We start from the raw sequence: 22775 nt of genomic DNA on the forward strand, positions 1-22775 counted from the left end.
TTGTTGTAATAGCATAATATTGTAGAAACTATGCCTGCAACTCAAGAGTCCACCATTCTGGATGTGATGTCAGTGGCCCTAGCATACTCTGAACTAGGTACAGTAGTAATTACAGCTGTTATAATTAATTTACTATTTAGAAGCAGTTAGATTTACTAGTACGTTTGGAGGCAAATTGTATATTAATAAATGTTTACAGAAAGGAATAAAGCTGCAGCTAAGCATTTAAGATACATGGTTTTTATCTGGATTTTTTTGGTTTGTTACAGGGTCTTAATGGTTTAGAGCGCAATTTGGGGGTTAAGTAATACGGAGTGTCTTCAATTATGAAGAGCACCTACAAAAGTGACATGTCCTGCCACCTGTTCATCTAAACTTAGAAAGAACTTTTTTAGAAGAATCTTTACACCTGACCTTACTGGTAGTGTAGGATGTGGGGATCATCTGTGGGGAACTACTTCCTGTGGTCCCATCTGCCAGACCTCTGTGTCCTGTGATTAGGGGATGGAACTACAACATGCAAACAGGGACAGGCATTTGATGGATCCAAGAGTGTATTGCATGGGAAGAGTCTTCTGTTGTTCCGCAAGAAAGTTAAGATCAGAAAAGTGGACTGTGAAATGTAAATATGACCACTCTTTATTTTCAGATGAGGCTATTTTAATTGTTTGTAAATCAGCAAGTCACAGACTGTTAAGGCAAACAGGCTTCTTTAAAGAATTATAAAGAATTAAAGTTAGCAGTTAGGTGTATAGGACTTAGGGTGTATAGGGGTAAAATTTATGGGTTGCTTACAAGGTAAGATTAGATGTTAAGCGTTTTGGTAAAGTTTGGTTAAGTGTTCGAGAGTATTTTAGTTCTGGTAATGATGTGATTTTAAATTACTGATACGGGAGCTGCTGATCACTTGTTTAGGGATATGGTAAAATACTATATACTTGAATCTTGAATGAGATCAACAGTTTAAAGTAGTTACACATATTATTGTCTTTGCATTCTTCAAAGTACTAACCTTAATTTAACAAGTTAACAGTATCCCAGGGTACATTTATCTTTTTATACTCATGAAATTACTTACTGTCAGCTTTAAAAACAGGCATAAGCTGTTCTGTTATCAGCTCCTCTACTGAAGACTCCATCTTCCTTTCTCCATCAATAACCCAAGGGGTCTGTGGTAAATTCCGCGAGTACTTATTATATCTTCCTGAAATGTGGTAATAGGTATGAATTTTCTTAGATCAGTGCATTAGACCACATTAGGCCTTATGTAACATTGCACATAACAATCACATGCTCAGTCATTTTTGTGTAATACAATAAACACCAAAAACAAGTACCTGCCACAAAAACTGAAGCATGGTTACACTGCATGTCCACAACTTCACAGGCTGTCTTTGGGGAAGAGGGTGGCCATTGAAACTGTCTGAAAAAAGAAGTGAAGGTGCAATGCCCTAAAATTTATCACTGAAAGCTAAATATTTTCAACACCAGTACTAGATAACATCACAATGGTTGTACAGATGAATTATTAACAAAAAGGTATTAAAGTTGTTGTAATACAAGCTACCTAGAAGGTAATACTCATAGTACCATTTAAATGGGCCTGTCATTTATTCTAAAGGGCTATGATTATATCCTTTACCAACCAACACTTCTTCAGTGCCCCATCTAAAGTTGCTTTTGGTTTGTGCCATGTCTTCCTCGACTTTAAGACCTAGAAAACAACACTAGAAAAAAACGGTTTCTAACATAAGGGTTATACGAGGTTTGCCACTTCCATCTTGGAAATGCTTGCTTCTTGGCTAAATCTGGCTTAAAGTACTTTAGAATCATGTATGCAAGCACGCTTTAAATAAGTGTCAGAAAAGTGTTAAGCCTTCCAGTTTCTATATTTTCTAGACATAGAAGGTAATTGCTCTATAGTGGCACTTCTAACCTGACAGAGGAAATCACAGGCTACTTTAGGTAGTGGAAAGACAATCGTCTGATCCTGCAGTTTTGAAAACAGGCGCACTCTTTGTGTAGTAGAAAGAAAAGGCTACGGGGCTGACATCACTTGATAGGGCAAATGGCATCTTACCTGACGTATCTTGCCTGTCAGCCTGCTGTGCTGCTTGCCAACCTGTACACTGTAGCTCACATCTAGTTGATTATTACTCCTCTTACGCATAATTCAGTATCTTCCATGCATTCACCTTCTATAGATCAATCTGATCAAATTTCTTTTTAACAAACTCTGTCACGCTCTCAGAACATCCCCTGAAGAAGCCTATCAGTGAAACGCGTTGGGGCTGAGACGATGTCTCTGCATATAAACGCACTTAGCTATTTCTGTATAGTTGACAGGCATCATCCCTATGACGAATTTAATGAGGTTTTTCAAACTCATTTTGTATGTTTGTCAATGTGAATTGTATTGATAATTGATTGTATGATTTGCCTGATGCTCAATACAATCTTTACTTTGCCTAAAAAACCCCCAACTCTATTTTTCCTTTTTTTTACAAATGGCATTATTAATCTCTGTAACAAATAAAATCAGCATAGACTGCCTGCACTGCTCATCACAATTTCCTCTCTCCTTCAATGACAAACTTGAATAGTCAGTTGAACCAAGAACGTTATTTTGATAATTAAAATATGAATGTTTTAGAAGAAGTCTTTGCATTTTTAATAAGTCTTCTATAGCTGTAAAAAAATTACTTATTTATGTCATACACAAAACGGTATCAACAGTAAAAAGTAATGCTGCTCAAGAAAACATTTATTATGCTTTGTCAATGCAAGCTTTCCATTTGTAACCAGTGCAATATGTTATCAACACAACATCCCACATAATCATCTAAGTAGACCCATACCACTGGTTATGTAAAGATTGGTTCTTTGAAGTCTGAACAGCTTCCAAAAACAACACAGAAATGGGGAAACAAAGTGATTAATCTGCAGATCATTAACAACTGGTAGACCCCACCTTTCTCCTCCTCCTCCACACTATTCTGTTAATAAAGCAGTCTGTACTAAGAAGACAAGTTTACAGAACTCACCTACAGAAATCATCGTCTTTAATCTTTTCTAGAGCTTTCACAACTGCCATTCTAGTAAAGACAGACTGCAGACATAAGAACAAAACTATTGTCAGACTGGTATCTAAGGATAAAAGAAAATGCTAAAGTACAGAGGATGTGGCTATAAATCATAAGCCATTCATTCACCCACCAGTGGCTGTGGTTTTATAATGTGACAGGTTTGTGAAATATAAATCTGAATAAAATACAAAATTAAGTATTACATTACCTATGTATATGAAATGACCATTAACTGGTCATTAAATGGGCTACTTATAACACAGAACAAAAGTGGAATTGTTGACCCTCATGGAAAGATTCCTAATTTGATTGTCCCAGAAAATAAAATGCCATCTGTTTGGTCACTGTAAGCAGCTACATTATTTGTGTTCCTTTTAACCAGTTTTATTTGATATATAGTTATTTGTGTTTAAGCAAGGTCTGTAAACATTTGGCCTGGGGGATGAACTCAACCAATTGGCTTTTTCATGGTAAAAAAAAGTTTCCTGTGGGGTAAAGACGGTTGTACCACATAAAATATGCTGTCATTGGAGGCCGTTAGAATAGGTCAGAACATTGACTAGAATATTCACTTTACTAGAACACACATTGTGGCCAAAAAAGGGTGAATTGTAAAAAAAAAGGAGAACTGTATGGGTTGGATAAGAAAATTGATCTGGGAAAATATAAAGGATTCCTCCTGCATTCAATTTCATTGAAGGTCTTTTCATATAGTAGTGCAAAGATGCACAGAAAGTCAAAATTGAAAGATTTCCCTTTGACAGGTGTTATTTAGCAGGTCATAATAGGGAATAAATGGCTATACAGAACTTAACTAATGTCACAAAAGATACATCCTGGTCTCAGTGAGGGAACCTTTCCACTTACCATCACAAGCCCAACTTTACTTTATTTTGGTAGGCAGGGGGTTTTGCATATGTCCCCTAATAATGTTTGTATGTACAAGCACCCTCATCTTCTGGATATAGATGGGACATATGGGCCTAGGCGATCGAGAATGAATGGGAGCGCAGAGCCTCCTGGGATACCTATGTCACGCATCCCGGGAGGCTTTTGGCTGTTCCTTCTGCACATGCTTGAGCATCTTGGGCATGCACAAGAGGAGCCTATTCATCAATAGAGAAAAAAATTGCTGATCTCACGCATATGCAGTGAGATTGGCAATTTTTTTCTCAATCTACATCACACGATCCTGTGCCTACGCAGTGCCAGAACGGGTGATGTAGGAAGAAGAAAAGAGATGTTAGCGCCTGGCGTTCTCTCTGCACTGGGCCAAAGATGGATACCGGGGAGATACGGTACCCAGTGGAAGAAACCTCCCAACGGACAGAATGATCTTCCGGATTGAAGGCAAGTGTGATTTTTTTGTTTTGGGTTAGTTTTGGGCTTACTTCCGCTTTAATTACTAGGACCAAATCAATTATCCAGTTTAAAAAAAAATGGTATACAAACTATATAATTGTGTTGACATGTGATCATTTTCCTACAAATAATCAGATGGAAACATGGTTACCAAGTTCCGCAAAACAAATCTAATAAGGATTTTTTTATTTAAAAAGGTAAATTAAGCTGCACAATGAGTTACAGCATTAAAGGCAGAGAAACCTCATCTGCCTCCTTCCATCATCTTTATAAAATCCCTAACCCACATATAAACCCGCCCACCCACCCACCTACACCTACAAGTCATAAGGATTTTCTCATTTGCTTTAACAATGCTATAATGTAGTTAGTCCTACTCATTAAGCAGGTGAGAGAGGGTAAAAAAGGACAAGTGATTGTGTTGATATTGTCAGAGAAAGTCAGGGACATTGTGCAAAGGGGGAGTAATAAATTAATAAAAGAAAATAATAATGGTGTATTTGGATAAATTCCTCTTTATTCCTCAAAGGAACCATCCAGCCAAAGTACAGCTTGGAATATCAACATATACTCCTTATGTTCTGGACCGACTTGAAACTTGAAAACCATCCCTTGCCACTTACATTTGCCTTCACTTTTTCTTATTTTATTTTCCTATACCTATTGTTGGGTCAAACAAAGCAATTATTGTTACAAAAATAGAAATATTTCTGAGTTTCTGGTTCAGTATGTTTAGAGAAATATTAAAGAGTATGCTTAAATGGAACACACAATTGTTGGATTAGAAAGCATTCAGCTGAGCCACGGATGCGCTACTTGTAAGATATTAAACTGTTTAACACATAGGTAATAGGGCTTAGTAGGCTCAAAAATGTGTCATGTGTCCCTTGTTAAACTTATTTTTGTTATGAAATTTTTATACTGATGTATCTATGTACGCTTTTTGTACCTGTATCTATCAAATCTTTTTGTTTACTCCCTTAAAAAATAAAATAAAAAATCAATAAAACTTTTTGAATAAAATAATATGGTGTGGGAAATAGAAAACCACATGACATGTCAACACATATATGTTGTCTTACCATAGACAAGCCACATACTTATTCCAGTAGGACATGTACCCCCACCTACCCCTGTACCCTAACAATGTGTTTTCTTCCATCAACTTCTACTTACCTGTTTATTTTTAGCAGGTTTGAAACAGTCCTTGCACACAGTGGCTCTAAAAAACAGAATATTTAAGGATTATTAAGGAGGCAATTGTAAAATATATTAGATATCCCAGTATCTGTTTCACTTTCCTTTTTCTGTTTCAAATTCTTTTTTTAAAATCAAAGGGTATCAAGTGACATCCAGATGAATGTCATATTTCAGAAAGGGGAAACTGATCATGCAAAACATGTTCTCAGTTGGTAACCAGGAAAAAGAGATTCTAGTTTAAAACCTTCAGTATGAAGCTTAAAATGCACCGGAATGATTTTAGGGAATTTACCATTGTATATGGTACAAGTATCACATGCCTAAAAATCACACCCACAATCCATCCCGCAAGACAGTAAATAGAGATTAAAATTACTGTTTCCTAAAATATATTTGTAAATAATTTGTTGAAAAAGCTAAATACCTTGTATTTTTTACACAAAAGATTTGCGTTGAACTTTAACTCCTTATAACTCTGGATCTGCCAACCATCATGCTGAATTTAGAATAAAACTTTTTATTTATTTATACAGGTATAATTTAAAGCAGCCAGCTAGTCCATGATTGGTGAGTTGGGGGCCACAAATGAAAGGAGGCAGAATCGTTGGCAGCAGTAGTACCCGCTGCCCTCCTTACACTGCTCTAAAGCATTGACAGTGTGACAGCAGGACCGCAACCAGCAGGAGCACAGGCAGCTCTCCTCACACTGCTTACACAAAAGCTGCTGAGAATGGCAGAGCAATGTACAGTATATGTAAGGCTTACACTTCCCTGCCATTCCCAGCAGCTCTGCCACCTGACAGCACACCAGCTCTCTTACACTACTCTGATATTCTCAGCTAGTGTAGAACAGGAGGCTGGGCTGCTGAGAATATCAGAGTAGTGCAAGCTGTACATATACCGAGCCGTGGCAAAATTATTTTCAATGTTACCTGCTGTCAGAAAGGTTGGGGACTACTGCTTTATAGTAAAATCACCAATTTTGTATTTATCTCTGCTTGTGACAAACACAAGAGAGGAAGGATCTTGCATGCTTCTATTCTGATGCATAGATCAATTGTAGCTCATCTTTATATTATTTTTTAGACTGTGTGGAAGAGATAGATTCCATCAGTTCTTTATTGATATCTATGACTCCATAGTGGGAATATCTGTCTTGATGACCAAAACATTTTTAAGTAGAATGGGGTGAGTTATAAGCTTTGTTAGGTCTATAGGACTTGTTCACATCTATGTGGCTAGGTTTAAGTGACCACATGGATTTCCATTGTGCACTAGGACCCAGCAATGGTTGGTACGATGATGCACAGCAGATAGATTGCATTGCTGCAGACTTTATATAATGTGTAATTATTAGAAATATCCAGTGTATTTGGCTGTGACATTCAGTGACTCATTGTAGTGTAATTAAATATGTTTGGATGACTAATGTTGTAAATGTCCTTTACAGTTTTTTCCCTGGGGTGCTGGTGAGATGATTTTGTTGAAGGTGCTACTAGCAAAAACCAAATGCTTAAGGGCACAGGGGAAGTGTCACTTACAGGAAGTGGCAGTCCTCATCAGTTTCTTGGTGACAAAACACCACCCCGACTTCAAATGCACTCTACAAACCAAAAATATATCAGTAATATAAACCAAGCATAGGGAGTGATCATTTATGTACAACAACAGAAAACTGACCCTATGTCACATTATATCACACAACAGAATAAGCGTACGTCAAGAATAGGAGTATGTAAAAAAAATATGTACACTGAAATATTAGGTGAATTCTGCAAAGTAAATAACAATAAATCTGAACCCTGGGAAAAAGCTAAAAACATAGAAAAAAATCATATTTATTTTTATATTTATGAAAAAGTTATTTTGTCTGATACAGAATTTGTTTTCCTGTTCATTAGTTTCTGAGATTTATACAACACAGTCAGGTGGACAACAAGACCTTTTCCCTTTTCTCCGACCCCGGGTTGCTGGTTAGGTGCTCAATGTTCAGCAGAAAGAGATGTATGCTATATGTTTCTCTACAGGGCATTCATTTTTGGACTGACATGACACAGTCACTTATGTATCTACAGATATGTCAGGGTTACCCGAAGCATATTGGAAAGGAAAAACATTACTAGTAAGCATATTCTTGCAATTAGGTTGATGACAGGGTCTTTTTAAATTTTGAAAAAGGAGCAGTAAAAGCATTGAAAATCTCACTAAAACATTGGGAAAACTGGAGGTCGAGGCAGAACTGAAAATTGATCATTAGAGACATTGAGGTCTATGGGAAGATGGAACACTACTATATTAGTTAGCTAAAAATAAATGCTGTTCACAGACAGCACAGAAAGAGAAGGAGACAGCACAGGAAGAACAGAGCTTCTTTCCTGGTTGCCCTCCCTGCTTTATAGTCCTCTGAAACTCAGACAATGGGAGCAATTTATTAAAGCTCTCCAAAGCTGGAGAGGATAAACTTTCATCAGTGAAGCTGGGTGATGCATCAAACCTAGAATGGATCTGGTCCAGAATTCAAAACATTTGCTAACCAATAGCTAATAACTTGGAAGAGCTCCATTCCAGGTTTGCTGAATCAACCATGTTCACTGATGAAAGTGTATCCTCTCCAGCCTTGAAGAGCTTTAATAAATCAGACCCATAGTGTCAGAAATTTGCGTAAAAAAACTGTATTTACCACCAGATTTTGTGGCTGAGTAATATGGCAAATACATTATTTCGGTAACAGGTATTATCACTTAATAAAGGTATACCATATACAGTATTTATACGCGTTCAAATGTAAAAAGGTAGTAACCCCAAGGAAAGGAAATGCAAATGAACCATGTATGATTTAAAAAAATTCTGAAAGTTACCTTGCTCACAGCTTGGACACCCAATTCATCAGAAATCATGGGGTGGATTATCCATTTATAGGCTTCCTTTAGCTGGATTATGTCCCCTTTTTCCAAGACACGTCCCTGCTTCCTGGGTATGAAAGGTACAGTTGGTGTTTAATGATGGTGAATTTAAGAAGCTTATTTAAAATTTGGGGAGTATTTTAGTACTTGTTCTCCATTATACTGCACAGCACACACCGCAGCCCCTCCCATTCATAAAAATTGAGCTGAGAATAGTTTTATCTGCTCAATGAAAAAAGTTCTATAAATGGAGGAAAGATAGTCTTGTGATTTCGAAAGGCGACATCACTGGGCTATCTTCACTTTATTTTCTATGTTTAATTTTTTTTTTTTTTGTATTGTGTGGTGATTGGTGCAGTGGAGGCACATATGGATAGTAAAGATTTTAATTTTAGTTTTTAAAAGAGCCAGATTACTGTGCTATGACCATACTATTGCTTTCCTAAAAGAACCCCTAAATGAAAATTCATTTTTAAAGGAATACCCATTCAAGTGCAAGGTAAAAAAGCATTGTTTGCTTGCACATGATTGGATGATGATGACAAAAACATTTCACATTGTTATCACGCTTTTTTCCTTTATTAAATCAGCCCCCATGTTTTATACATCTTCAGCTGTGTCTTTTTAAATGCTGTTACATCATCTGGATAGTTGGTGTTACAGTAAAAGTGTCAAAGAATCGAGCTGTGAGGACATAAAGAAAAAAAACCAACTTTGTGGTTAACATGTGTATTACCTTTACAAAGATGCCCATGACTATATACCAGAACTGGACAAATTACAGGAATATTGCTCAACATGCCTTCAAACTTACTGCTAGAGGAAATATGTTTTTAAAAATATATCAATGGTGTCTTAACCATTTCATGACATCTGCAGATTAGACGGCTCCTGGGTCACAAGCAAATGTATGGACACCTTTTAAATACTCCATTACTATGTTCCCTTCTTCTTTGTTTTCCAAAAAGTAGTTTTTCTTTGTAAATATATAATGTTTAATAAACAGAACAAAAAATACTCCATTACCACATATGCACTGCCTGTGGTATGCCAATTTCACCAATAAGCTTGTTTTATGTTATGGGTAAATATTTACAGAGAAATACTGTAAAGAAGTTTCATTCTGATAACATGATCTTCACTAGAAAATAAATGATTCACCCCATGACTGTCTGAATGACCAATAAACACAAATACAAATGTTTGTTCCTGCATTTCATCCCACCACATACAGTCACACCATGACAAAAGGTGAAAGTTAAACCCCAGCTAAACATAAAAGACACAAATATTTTAATGTTCTGTATTCATGAATAAATGTGAAACTAATGTAAATGACTTACATTACCTTTGTATCAGCCCCTGAAAGAGACAGACACACACACACACATAGAGATAGAGATAGATGCATTTACTGAAAGGTAGAGAGGGGCAAGACTGAGAATCAATCGTGTGTTGTATGCAAGTCAGTTGGCAAGGAACATCTTATAATGAGGAGACAGTAGATTGAGCAGAGGGATGCCTTCATCAGTCTGTTGCTGCTCTTTTACTGTCTTGCCAGCAGACTGAGGGTGGGGAGAGGACAACATTATGTTCCTTAACTATAAGTGTTGTTATCCAGCAGGTAATGCTATGTAGTACAGCTGTGTAAATTACAGATTTACGGGTTTATATTTTCCTTATTTTTGGCTTCCAGTCCCCTTATACAGGTGACAGGGTATTGGGAAAGGAGCCCAGGGTTAGTATAGAAAGCAATGGCTGCATGTTAAATAGAAACTGTTACAGGGTCCAGGGCCCTGGAATGAAAGGGAAGGTGGGGTGGGCTTTTTTTCATTCCACCCCAGAAGGAGACAGGACTGGATATGCAGGGGTTAACTGCATTGATGGGTGTTCATTTTAATTCTCAGGGTTCTGGGAGAGGTATGTTACCCGAGTTCATGTGAATGTTCAGGTGTAGTAACTGCTAGCAGAGTATAGAACTAAGATTCTAGGACCACAGTATAAAACTCCCCAGGTACAATGCCCAAATTTGGACCATGTTTAAATGCCTTTTTGCTAGTGTGGGCCTTTGCTTAAGTTTGCTGTCTGGAAGCTTACTTAGCTTGTTACTATTCTGTTGAAAGAAAGCAAAGCTTTTATTTTCTTGTATGCTGAAAAAAAGCTATTTTTTAGTTCAATAAAAAGACACTCCCTTGGTCTGTTCAGAGGTGTACTGTGTGCTGGATTACCCCGTTCCCCCAAATTTCACACTGTGTATTTAGTAGTCTTCCTTTAGTTCAGCTTTAATCATTACCACAAGCATAATGGTAGTTTCCAGTGTTATTTGTAGGGAACATAAGGGCATGCTGCTGAGTATGCTATTGGAACTCAACAAAAGGCTTCACAAATTCCTGGATGTCTTCTACCTCATTAAGCAGTCACAGGGCAGTAGTGGGCTACCATCTAATTTAGGCACAGGACCACCATGGTCCAGAGGTGTACTTATCTATCAAGTTGAAGAAAGTATTTAATAAACACATATGTTTAAAGGGGAATCTATTTATTAACAAGTGGCCTAATAAAAGAGTCAGAAAACATCAGTCTAAAGCACTATCACAGATTGATTTTACTTTCATTATATATACGGTACATAAACAAAAATGTGAAACATCAGCTGGCCCAAAAGCTTGAAAACCCCCTAAAAGCATTACTCACCTCATTTCCTGTTGTGCTTGAAGCCATGCACAATGCTATGGTTGTGTCGCAACCCACCAAGAAAATAAAAAAAAAACGAAAAAAGATAATCATTATTATTTGTGGGTGTATTTCATGCTTAATAGAGAAATTAAGTCAATAATAATAATAAGAGTAATATTATTATTGTTACACAGTATTTATATAGCGCTGAAATATAATGCAGCGCTTTACAAAGTCCATAGTTATGTCACTTACTGTTCCTTAAGAGGCTTACAATCTAATGCCCTTACTATAGTCATATGTTATTGTCTTTATGTATGTTAATCTCTAATATAGTTAACCTAACTGCATGTTTTTTGGAATGTGGGGGGAAACCCACACAAACACAGGGAGAACCTCCAAACTCCATGCAGATAGTGTCCTGGCTGAAATTCAAACCTGGGACCTAGTACCATTATAACAAGGAATATTAAAAATATATAATGGGGATCACACTGTATGGTTAATTATTAATTTTGGAATTAAAACAAAAGTTATTAGATAAGAAAACCCAAAGCATTTGCACCTCGCCATGTGCACTCAATTGTCATCCATCTTCCTCACACTGACAATGGGACCAAAAGATAATGTCAAAAAACTCCAAACTGCTGCTCAGTATAAATCCAAAACTAATGGTGGACACACATCAGGAAAGAAACGTAGACTCTTACTACTTCTTCTCAGGTGCCATTTATTTAACACTTTGAAAGACACCGCTGTGTCTTTTAGTCTTCTGCTGCTTTTTCACTATCCAATCATTGGTTTCCTGGTCCCATATTCAACATGAAGAGAATGGATGACAATTGGTTTGTGTGTGGTGGTAGTAAAAAACAGATAAATTATTATTATTATTATTATTATTAATAAACAGGATTTATATAGTGCCAGCACATTATGCATCTCTGTACAATAAATAAGGGTGCAAATGACAGACAGCTACAGACAGGAGGAGGAGAGGACCCTACCCCAAAGAGCTTACAATCTAGGAATTAGGGGATATATATCTATCCTTCTCCATCTGTTTCACTGTTCCTTGATAATGGTGATGGGGGACTCAGTTTGCTTCTGACCAATGACATCAATTTCTCTGCTAAGAATAGGACATCACAACTATTTATTTTACAGTAAACCCTTAAAATACTTCATATACGTACATGTAATAGGTTTTACTAGGTTTACTTGTCACAAAAATGTAGAGGGGCTGCCACTGTTGCTAGCCTTCTTCTCAAACTGCTAATTGCCTGTGCCTGGCTTTTGTACAGTTTGCCTGCTTTAGGATTTAGATGTGCAGACCTGGCACAAGAATGCTTTAAATAGGTGTTAGAAAAGTATCTGACTTCCTTATCTCATTATTCACTCTGGGCTTCCGACTCAACTTGGAAAAACTGAAACTAAGGCCCAGTACAGATGTCAGTTTTTTTGTTCCAGGAAATGAACTAGTGATTGTTTCCAGTGAGGAGAGTGGATAAGCACCGTACACACAGAATTCTATGGAGAGGGGAGAGAATGAGCGAGTGGCTCTATAAGAAAGTACAGGGGGTTATCCTCGCTTGGTGGCTCATTGATCCTCAAAGATGGAGTGAAGAACGATTTTTTAAGGGCCACTGTACACATCCCAAATTTTTGCACTGTATGACCATTACTGTTTATTTTGGGCGACAATCCTGACAGCCAGAAATTTGAAACAGGTGCCAATAATGGCAGCCTGTATGATTCTCCCATGACAGATGTACTTTAGGAGAAATCGTTTAGAAAAGGAATACAAAGAGATCAGCCAATGTTTGATACCATGCATACTCCATGGCTATCTTCCTTCTCCTTAGTCAAATGCGTCTGATAACTCAGTGATGTTATTTATTGCTAGTAAACAAAATGTGTTCCTCCAATATATCATAGTGATGGGGACAATTTAAGGTGAACCCTAACTTCTAAATATAATTAATATTCAACCCTTACACACAGAAAGATGAGAAAGGAGCTTTTTTTTACCTCTTTATTTCTATGTCTCACAAACAAACTCTTAGAGTTGTTCAATGTGATGCAATGAACTGATGAGTGCTGCCACCCTGGGTGTATTTTATTTATCAGGCCGTGGGAGGGAACAAGATTTAGGGACTGTTAAGGGGAATCCCTCGAAAGTTGTCTAACACAATGTGTGTGAATCACCGAGAATTAGGCAGGAAGTGAATGCAATGAAAGGTGACGTATACCAGAGAAACAGAAAAAGGGAATGAAGATTAGGATCTGCCTCTACAAAAAAAGTAAATCATTAGCAAATAGTGAACATACCAAGCCAAACATTCTCATGTTATTACCTGGAAAATAGGTGGGACACAGTCCCTTTAATAGCAATGAAGTTTAAAGTGATGATTTTACCAGTTTATTATGACCAATCAAGTAGAAGCAGGCAATTATTATTATTATTTTTATTAATAATAATATTATTAATAACTAGTATTTATATATCACCTATATATTACATAGCGCTTCATAAAGCCCACAGTCATGTCAGTAACTGGCCCTAAAAAAAGGGCAATATAATGTCCCTACCATAGTTATGTGTCTAATACAATCCTAGGTCAATTTTTTGGGAAGGTCAAATAATCTAACTGAGCAAAGGAATAAACATACATAACATAAACCACAATACCATTAAAAGAATATAAACAAAACACAGCACACATTGCTGATTTTTGCTGAGTTGGCTGATGTTAGAGAGTGTCAGCACTCCCACTCCTATCTCCATAAGCAAACATATTTTTCTGATGCAAACAAACATGTCTGCAATTGATCCTTAATCAGAAAGTTGTTTTTTTTTTTTTGGCATGTACGTAGCTTAAAGCTGAACTCAAAACTTATAGTCAGTCTTGTATGGTTCTACAGGTGAATTGAAATTGCTTTCTCGGATTTCATTATATACTGTGATCTTCTAATAGCATGCATTACTCAGATAGAGCCTGCCTCCTTTTCTGTCTAAAGGACCACCCATATCTTCTAATCATTACTTTACCAGCCTGACTGTCCTGGCCCACACTATACTATACTGGATTTTAGTTCTTAAATATGGAGACATGGCATTCAATGCAGATGTTACCAGAACAGTCTGTATGCAAACAGCCAAACATCTACTCTATCGAGGCATTTTATAATGGCATAGCTCCTAACAGACAGCCCACTGCTTGCAGCAGTGCAAAGGCATCATGAGAGAAGGGCTGAGGCAGGGTGCTGTAATGTTTTCAGGAAGCTATGTACAGCATCCTGCCAGCTACTCCTACCACGGCCCAGCAACTGAAGTGAAAAGATCTCAAGTTATATAGTAGTCAGGTAACAAAATTTGTAAAAGATCAAAATTACATGCATCTCAAAGCTAACCTTTTTTAGTTAATGGTTACAAACGCTATTGCCTGCTTGGGAAAACTTTCCCAAACCAAAGTCGGTGGAAAAATAATTTCTATCTGTCCCCAGAGTTATGGGTCACCAACTGGATAAGCCATTTTGACTTATATAGAGTAAGACGTAAGCTGGTGTTCTTCTTTCAAGTAAAAGAAAGAACTTTTTCTTGCAGTTTCAGATATAAGGAGGAAGAGAAAAAACTGCTGTTGGGTCCTTTTTTCTGTCTGTGGCCCCACTGAGGAGTTTCCAACTCTATTCTAGTTTCAGAGACAACAGGAAGTCATTGCAAATCTTCTTAAAGTGCAGGGAAATCCTGCCTATGAGATCACTGGAACAGGAATGCCTATTGAAAACTACTAATAATCTTACACAGTATTTATATAGCACAGACATAGTACGCATCGTTTTACAAAGTCCATAGCCATGTCACTAGCTGTCCCTCAAAGGGTCTCACAAACTAATGTCCCTACCATAGTCATTTGTCTTTACTACAGTCTAAGAACAAGGTGAGCCAATTACCCTAACTGCATGTTTCTGGAATGTGAGAGGAAACCAGAGTACTTGGCGGAAACCCACACATACACAACCTGCAAACTCCATGCAGATAGTGTCCTGGTTGAGACTCGAACCTGGAAATTTGCATGCGGAGTGAGATCAGCAAATTTTTATTTTTTCACGAAAAGGCTCGGGCATGCGCAGAAGTAGCACCCAAGAGCCTCTCAGAATTCGTGACGTAGGTATCCTGGGAGGCTTTGCGCTCCCATTCAATCTCGATCGCCTAGGTGATAGAGAGTAAGAGGGTGGTGCTGCACCCTTTTTTTTTTTTTTTTTTTTTAAAAAAAGGGTGTTGCACAAATAAAAAACCTAAACGAACAAAAATTTTTTCTTTACATAAAAGTGTTGTCTACCCTAGTTAAGATACGCTTTAAAGGATGATTTCACTACAAGAAAGTGTCATATTTAAAGCCAGCATCTGATATAGCAGATTTGCACATGTTGTTGTTTGTATATGAGCGCCCTCTGCTGGTATCTTAAAAGTAAAACAGAAGCACGAAGAACTGTATGCGGGGTTGTCCTTGCTGACTTTATTCTAGAAATGATAATTTACTTTCTGACCTGGCAAAAGAAAGTAATAAGAGACATCAGATCTCCTAAGTATGTAGTCCCTGGGTTACATACAAGATAGGGACTGTAGGTTTGTTCTTAAGTTGAATTTGTAAGTATGTCGGAACAGGTACATTATTTTAATAAATGCAGTTAGGATAGATGTTTGTACTAACATATTAGGCAGCATGATGTCAGTTACTGTATTAAATCCTCACTGTGAGTTAATCACAAACAAAAAAAACTTTATGGAGCCTAGACATTCATTAACTTCTGGAGCAAGACGTGTTTGATATGCAAAAAGAAAGAGCTGCAGAATTTGTCTTGGTCATTAAAGAGTTACAACCAAAAGACTTCCTCTGCAAGTCATGCAAACCTCCTCCCTTCCCCCATCAAGCCTTGTCCTGCACACGAGCAAGCAGGGAAGCCTCGTTGGTATCTAGGAGTCGTCTCCTTAACTCGGGGACTACCTGTTCACTCAACCCAGGCAATGATGACATATGCAAAGGTTCAAGCTCCTGAACTTTTTTTCAATATCTAGTGAATTTCTGACCTGAAAAAAGGTATGCAGGTGGGGCAACAGATTTTTCAGATTATATATTTTATTTCACTGGCTGTTAGCCTATTAAAGGTCAGTGACTAACAGGTAGGGAAGTCAGAATGGGGATGACAACTCATGACGCATGAACTTTCAAAAACAAGTCAGAAATGACAGATTGAATCTACAACTTTTTTCCCAACTGTGAAAATGCAATTTAATATTACTAATAGGTGCGTGTAAAGTTCAGGGCCTAACAGCATAGAATAGGAGAAAAAAATGTTTTGTTTTTTTTTGTGTTCTTCTAGAAAAGACTGTGCTTATATTTTTTGTGTGTTCTTTTTGCTCTGTTTAAAAGACCCAAATATGATATTCAGAAGATATGTGGACACCATGGCATGAGCACAGAGGGCTAGAGCAGGATATATATATATATATATATATATATATATAGGTATATAGGCACAGGCTAAACTAGAACTGGCTCACTGTGGATTTAAATGAATGAATAATAAACTTGGAAACTCTCAAAGGAGTACAATCTACCAGCTCAGCACTTCAATTTGTCATCTAGTGTTGCTTTATCAAGTTTTGCTGTAGTGTAAAAGCCTCCAAGCTTGCATTTTGACAGAGAATTAGTCATTAGTGAAAGAACTCCTGTTAGTGATGAAAGTGATTCCCAAACACACCCCATGCATTTTCCCACTGTATTTTTTTCCTAAAAAAATCATCGTAAAAATTTACTTGTGCTTTGAGGTTTTCTAATAGCCAATAGGATAAAAAAAATCTAATTTGAAATGGTGAAACAGGAAGCTGAAGACAAAAAGACCTTCAATGAACCTTTAAAGTTCCATTTCTAGAATTTAAGAGTAATGAATTATATAGAACTCACTATATAGTAAATTGAGAAACCCCAGCCAATGATAACAACTGTCCAGTACTTTTGCATTCCTGGTGGCATCTGCCTATACATGTCTCCAGGTCTCCTGAATTCCCCAAATACCTATCCAGGTACTCTAACCAGACTGCCCTTGGATCTGCCCCATCCTTCTTAGGTTTTCTAAACTGATGTTGCACAATTTGGCACGTTTTTCTCTTCTTCTGCTTCTCCCCTACTCTGAAATGACCTCCCAACTCCCAAAGGTCTTACTCAGGTTTGATATTCACAAGTGCAACCAACTGTATATAGAAGAGTGGTTTATAAAATTTCTTCTAATGTAATTTCAATTCAACTGAACATATTATCTACTTCTGTATTTGCAACCAAGTCAAACTTCAATTTCAATTACGCTTCAGAATAATCTGTCCCATACTGGGATCCCAAAAATTGAGATGATAAAATTGTAAAGTGTAAGTAAAGTGTAATTAAACTTTATAAATTTAGCACAGGTGCTGGGTTTGTGGACAGCATTAGCAGCTCACTGGTTGGATTCACTTTATGCACGGAATGGCTCTTTAATAGTCTTTTACATATACTTATCAAGTAGATACTGCAGTGACAAACACTATTCACATCTTGTTTCTGAGCACAAGACACATATTGGCTTATAAACAACACATTTTTGTGTTGTCAAAAATTTCAGATGAAGACAAGGAAAATTGAGGACTATCTGATTTCCCTGTGCGCTTGTGTAAGTCTACCTTTTATATATTTTTGTCAAACCTTATGAACAATTGAAAAATTGAAGCTCTTGGTTACAGAGAGTTCATTAAACAGTTTATACATAAAGCCCACTGGTTATGCATGCATCATATACAAATATTTGTGCTGCCAAAGCAACCACAATTTGTTGTCCTCAGTAGGCTTCAATGACGTGATGGGTTGCTATGACTGACACTGACTGATCATCTTCCAGGGGTATAGGCCAGGCTTACGATGGGTAAAAAATAGTCATAGGAGCCTAAAATTAGCATCTAATTTTAGAAGACAACAGAAGAGCAAATTTTACTTTACCTCTCTCACTAAAAGCTGTGCTGGCAAAGACACAGAAAAAACAAAGTCTTTAAACTCGTATCCCGCAGACTGAACTTTATGAAAGATCTGCAAGACAAAAAAAAACATCAAAAGCCGAGGCAGTCTGTAAATTAGCCTTAAATAAAGCAAGCAGGAAGCGGTTACAAAAAACGACATATTACTATTACAACTGACAGACAAAACAAATATTGTGTAAATATATGAACCACAGGTATTATTACTGAAATATGGGTGTTCCTTGCATATTTCTTCAAGAAGTGTGCAGTAATGCAGCATAACACAACACAAGTACTTTGCCTCTGGTAAGGAGTTTCCTGTAATGACTTGTTATTCTTGCTTTCTGTGTTTTTCTACTACGTATGACAATCACACAAACAACAAAAGTTTACTTTTAGATTTGCATGATTATACACCCGGTATTGTAGAGACAAGCAATGTCCCTTCTGTAATAATGTTATAATCGCTGTGGGTTTCTGGTTTTGAAGCTGAGATACGCATGCTCTTTGGTTGGCAGGTAAACCAAGCAATCCTGGCTTCTCTTGCATGATCCCAGCTTGGTCAATCAAGATGGCCAAAGACTGCATATAGTTGGAAGAAGAGAAGAAAGATGGTGGTGCCTGGCTCTGGAACATGGATAAATGAGTCACGCATAGATTTAGTTTCGCTTTAAGTAAATCTGTATACTCACTGCAAACGCAAAAAGATTAACAGGGAGACACACAATAGGTTTTCATGAGTAATTATTTTATTTTAGTGAGAAACAAAATCCCAACTAGCACTGCTGTCCCTCACAGTATATCCTGCTTTTTGGGAATTGCATAGGTTTAAAGCAGAACTAAACCCAAGCTACTCACCTATCTCCCATCGCAGGGCGCTGTTATCTTCCTTCTTTTCCTCTTCCCTCTTATCATCTTGGCTATGTTGATTACCTGCGCTGGGATGATGTAACGCCTGGCATACTCATGGGAAGGCTGGATTGCAATGGTTTCCTGGCAAATACTTTTCAGGTACGTTTGCGCAGTTCTTCATCGTCTAACCCTTTCAGCAATAACGACCTGAGCATGAATTTTTCAAAATAGAACTTTAGTTCAGCTTTATCCACACCTCCCATCCCTATGTGATTGAGGGGCCTATTACTAGCCCAAAGATTAGGCACTGAGTCTCACTAAGTAAAGTTGCACACAGACAGAAAATTTTTATTTTCTTGATTTCACATTGCTTTTTGCATTACTCTGCATATGCTGTAACCAAGCCTGTGATCATCTCAGTCAATGTGCTGTTTAAGTGTCCGTCATACCAGGAAACCATAAAATTATCCACTGTCAACATGTTATCATTTAATGATTTGCATAGGGAGATTTAAGCTGTGTACATACTTCACATTTATCTAGTAGTAGAAAAAAAACAAGTATAATATTAGGAATAAATGAGTGCTGTACACAGAGCTGGTAATTTCTTTGGAGAGGGGAGGTGGAAAGATGAACAGGAGACACACCATTGTGTTCTCCTCCATAGAAAATGACAGCAGTCATCCACTGCAGTGGATCGCAAAACAATGTCAAGGACTGCTATACACATGCTAGTTATCAGATGAATGATTGTGATCATCTCAGGAGACAATTATCTAGTGTGTGTACATAGCTTAAGTCTCTTGGTGGCATTTGCCCAAGGTGGTGATGTTGGGGGGGGGGTATTATGAGAGATATTGGGCCTGATTTATCAAAGGTCTCCAAGGCTGGAGAGGAAACACTTTCATCAGTGATTCAAAAAACCTGGAATGGATCTGGTCCAGGAATAAAACCATTTGCTAACAAATTTTGTGTGGCTTCCAGGTTTGCTGGATCACCCAGCATCACCGAAGAAAGTGTATCCTCACCAGCTTTGGAGAGCTTTAATAAATCAATGCCATTATATTGTGCAATAAAAATGCTAAAATTGCAAAGAGGCAGGACTTTTATTGAAGAAAGGACAGGTGATGTCCCTTCTGCAATAAAACATACTTACCTGCCTGTTCAGAAACTTCTTTTGCGAAGCTCAGTGCAAGATGCCAGGATATATAAATTATCCAGACATCCCCTGGGGCTGCTGGGAATAAATGAAGCTCACAATAGAGCAAGAACAGGTAAGTGTAATTAAATTAACGCAAATTTAAAGTGCATTACCTTCTTAACAAAGTCAGCATCAGCAAGGTGCTGCAAAATCCCCAAACACAAATTACAGATTTTTGGAGCCCCGGAGGCATCTGTGTTCAATGCTTCTGCATTACACCCATCTGACTCATCTAGTTTAGCCTTTTTAATTGGTGGAGCACTGTCACCGTCAGCTGCACCTTCATCACATGGAGCCAATAACTTGTGCAACTCTTCCGTGAGATCCTGAAACACAAGAAATTGATTTATTTATGTACTGAGCTCACTTGCCTAATACAAAAGACGATAACAACCAGATTGAAATGAGCGTTAGAAATGCTTGCCCTATATGCAAAGACATATATATAAGTACAAACCTACAGTCCCTATCTCGTATGTAACCTGGGGACTACCTGTATGTATGTATATGTATGTGTGTATATATATATATATATATATATATATATATATAAAAAATATATTCATCATCATGTTACTGCACAGATTGCTACAAATAATATTGCATAATTTAAAGAGCTATAGAAGCGTGTATGTCACTATATATATATATATATATATATATATATATATATATATAACAAACATGCAATCAGTATATGTAAACTTTTGTATATGTAAACTGTTCTTTACCTCCAGACATTGGTGCATCCCTTTCCACTCATGAGGATCTGATCACAGAGCACTAAAGATCGTTATCCATCATAACGACTGTTATTTATATTAACATCAAATTTTTATCACCCGTTACCAATATTAATGTTACTATACTTCATGCAGTTTTGTGTTTATTTATTTATACTTATCCTCTTGTATCTGTGTCCGATAAAATTATTTTATAACATATCTATTATATTTATTTTGCGCAAGTGAAAGGAATTGTTTGTTTTCATAGTAGAGAAAAGTCTTCTTGTGCTTCTCCTGCCTCCAGCCACTGCTTGACATGGGTGGCATCTGATTTTCTTAGTGATATTAGGTCTATCGATTCACTGACGCAGGAGAGGACAGCACAGAAAGTATGTATGGGCCTTTTTAGAAGGCCTTTTTGTGTATTTTATATGACAAGTTCATGTAGATGTGTGGTTTTCATGTGTTATACATGAGTTTGACAATAGAATAATGCAGATGACAGTTCAAAGGCTGAGTCTGATCTGCTTCACTTTGCATTTCTGCAGACACAGCAGGTCCAGTTGAGGTGCACTTGCATTGCAGGAAAAGCAGAGCCTCATTAGTGTCAAATATTGCAATATATATATAAAAAATGTTACATACAGGCAGCACGGTGGCTCAGAGGTTAGCACTCTGGACTTTGCTGCGCTTGGTCGCAGGTTCAAATCCTAGCCAAGACACTATCTGCATGAAGTTTGCAGGTTCTCCGTGTTTGCGTGAGTTTCCACCGGGTTCTCCGGTTTCCTCCCACAAAGACATACAGTTAGGGTATTTGGCTACCCCTTAAATTGAATTAAATACATATGACTATGGTAGGGGCATTAGATTGTGAGCCTCTTTGAGGGACAGCTAGTGGCATGACTATGGACAGCGCTGCATAATCTAAATATATATAAATGGATGTATGTGTGTATGTAACACCATCACTCAAGAACGCATGGAGACATTTCAACCAAACTTGCCATACATGTGACTGAGACCCATGTGAGTACCCCAGTCATCTTTCTACAGCGCTGTGCTATATGTCAGAGCTAAATCTGGATGTATGTGTGTATGTCATCACTCGGAAACACATTGAGACATTTCAACCAAACTTGCTAGACATATGACTTAGACTCATGTGAGTGCACCTCTGATCTTTGTACAGCACTTTGGTATATGTCAGAGGTATATTTGCATGTATGTATTGCTCAGTGACAGTGTGTCTTTTGTTTACATACTTTTTTTTTGGACTCATACAAATTTCTGGCCTGAAACAATACCGTAGACAAGAAAATCCCGAGGACAGGAATAGAAGACTTGCCATGCTGCGCGAGAGAGCTACTACATCCAGAGCTTCAGGGACAGTACAACAGCATAAGACCAAACTACAGGAAATGCGAGAAAGAGCTACTACATCTAGAGCTTCAGAGACAGTACAACTGTCTGAGACCCGACTACAGGATAACAGAGATAGAGCTACTACATCTAGCGCTTCAGAGACAGTTCAACAGCCTGACACCCGAGTACAGGAAATGAGAGAAAGAGCTACTACATCTAGAGCTTCAGAAAGAGTACAACAGCGTGACACCCGAGTACAGGAAATGAGAGAAAGAGCTACTACATCTAGAGCTTTAGAGACAGTACAACAGCGTGACACCCGAGTACAGGAAATGAGAGACAGAGCTACTACATCTAGAGCTT

At 37.6% G+C, this 22775-nt stretch overlaps 1 protein-coding gene across 1 annotated transcript in view; it reads right to left on the reverse strand.

Annotated features, from left to right (window-relative positions):
- Window positions 1–22775, reverse strand: part of PUS10 (pseudouridine synthase 10) — a 36863-nt gene that overhangs the window by 11095 nt on the left and 2993 nt on the right. The window contains exons 3-11 of the mRNA XM_072409524.1: window positions 20439–20651; window positions 18256–18342; window positions 11246–11280; window positions 8507–8618; window positions 7190–7251; window positions 5625–5670; window positions 3045–3109; window positions 1338–1423; window positions 1079–1204 (exon numbers count right to left, since the gene is read on the reverse strand). Coding sequence (XP_072265625.1) covers window positions 1079–1204; window positions 1338–1423; window positions 3045–3109; window positions 5625–5670; window positions 7190–7251; window positions 8507–8618; window positions 11246–11280; window positions 18256–18342; window positions 20439–20651 — 832 coding nt within the window. The remainder of the gene's footprint in view (window positions 1–1078; window positions 1205–1337; window positions 1424–3044; window positions 3110–5624; window positions 5671–7189; window positions 7252–8506; window positions 8619–11245; window positions 11281–18255; window positions 18343–20438; window positions 20652–22775) is intronic.

Source organism: Pyxicephalus adspersus, chromosome 4, assembly GCF_032062135.1.
Source record: "Pyxicephalus adspersus chromosome 4, UCB_Pads_2.0, whole genome shotgun sequence".
In the NCBI taxonomy this organism is placed as follows: Eukaryota; Metazoa; Chordata; class Amphibia; order Anura; family Pyxicephalidae; genus Pyxicephalus; species Pyxicephalus adspersus.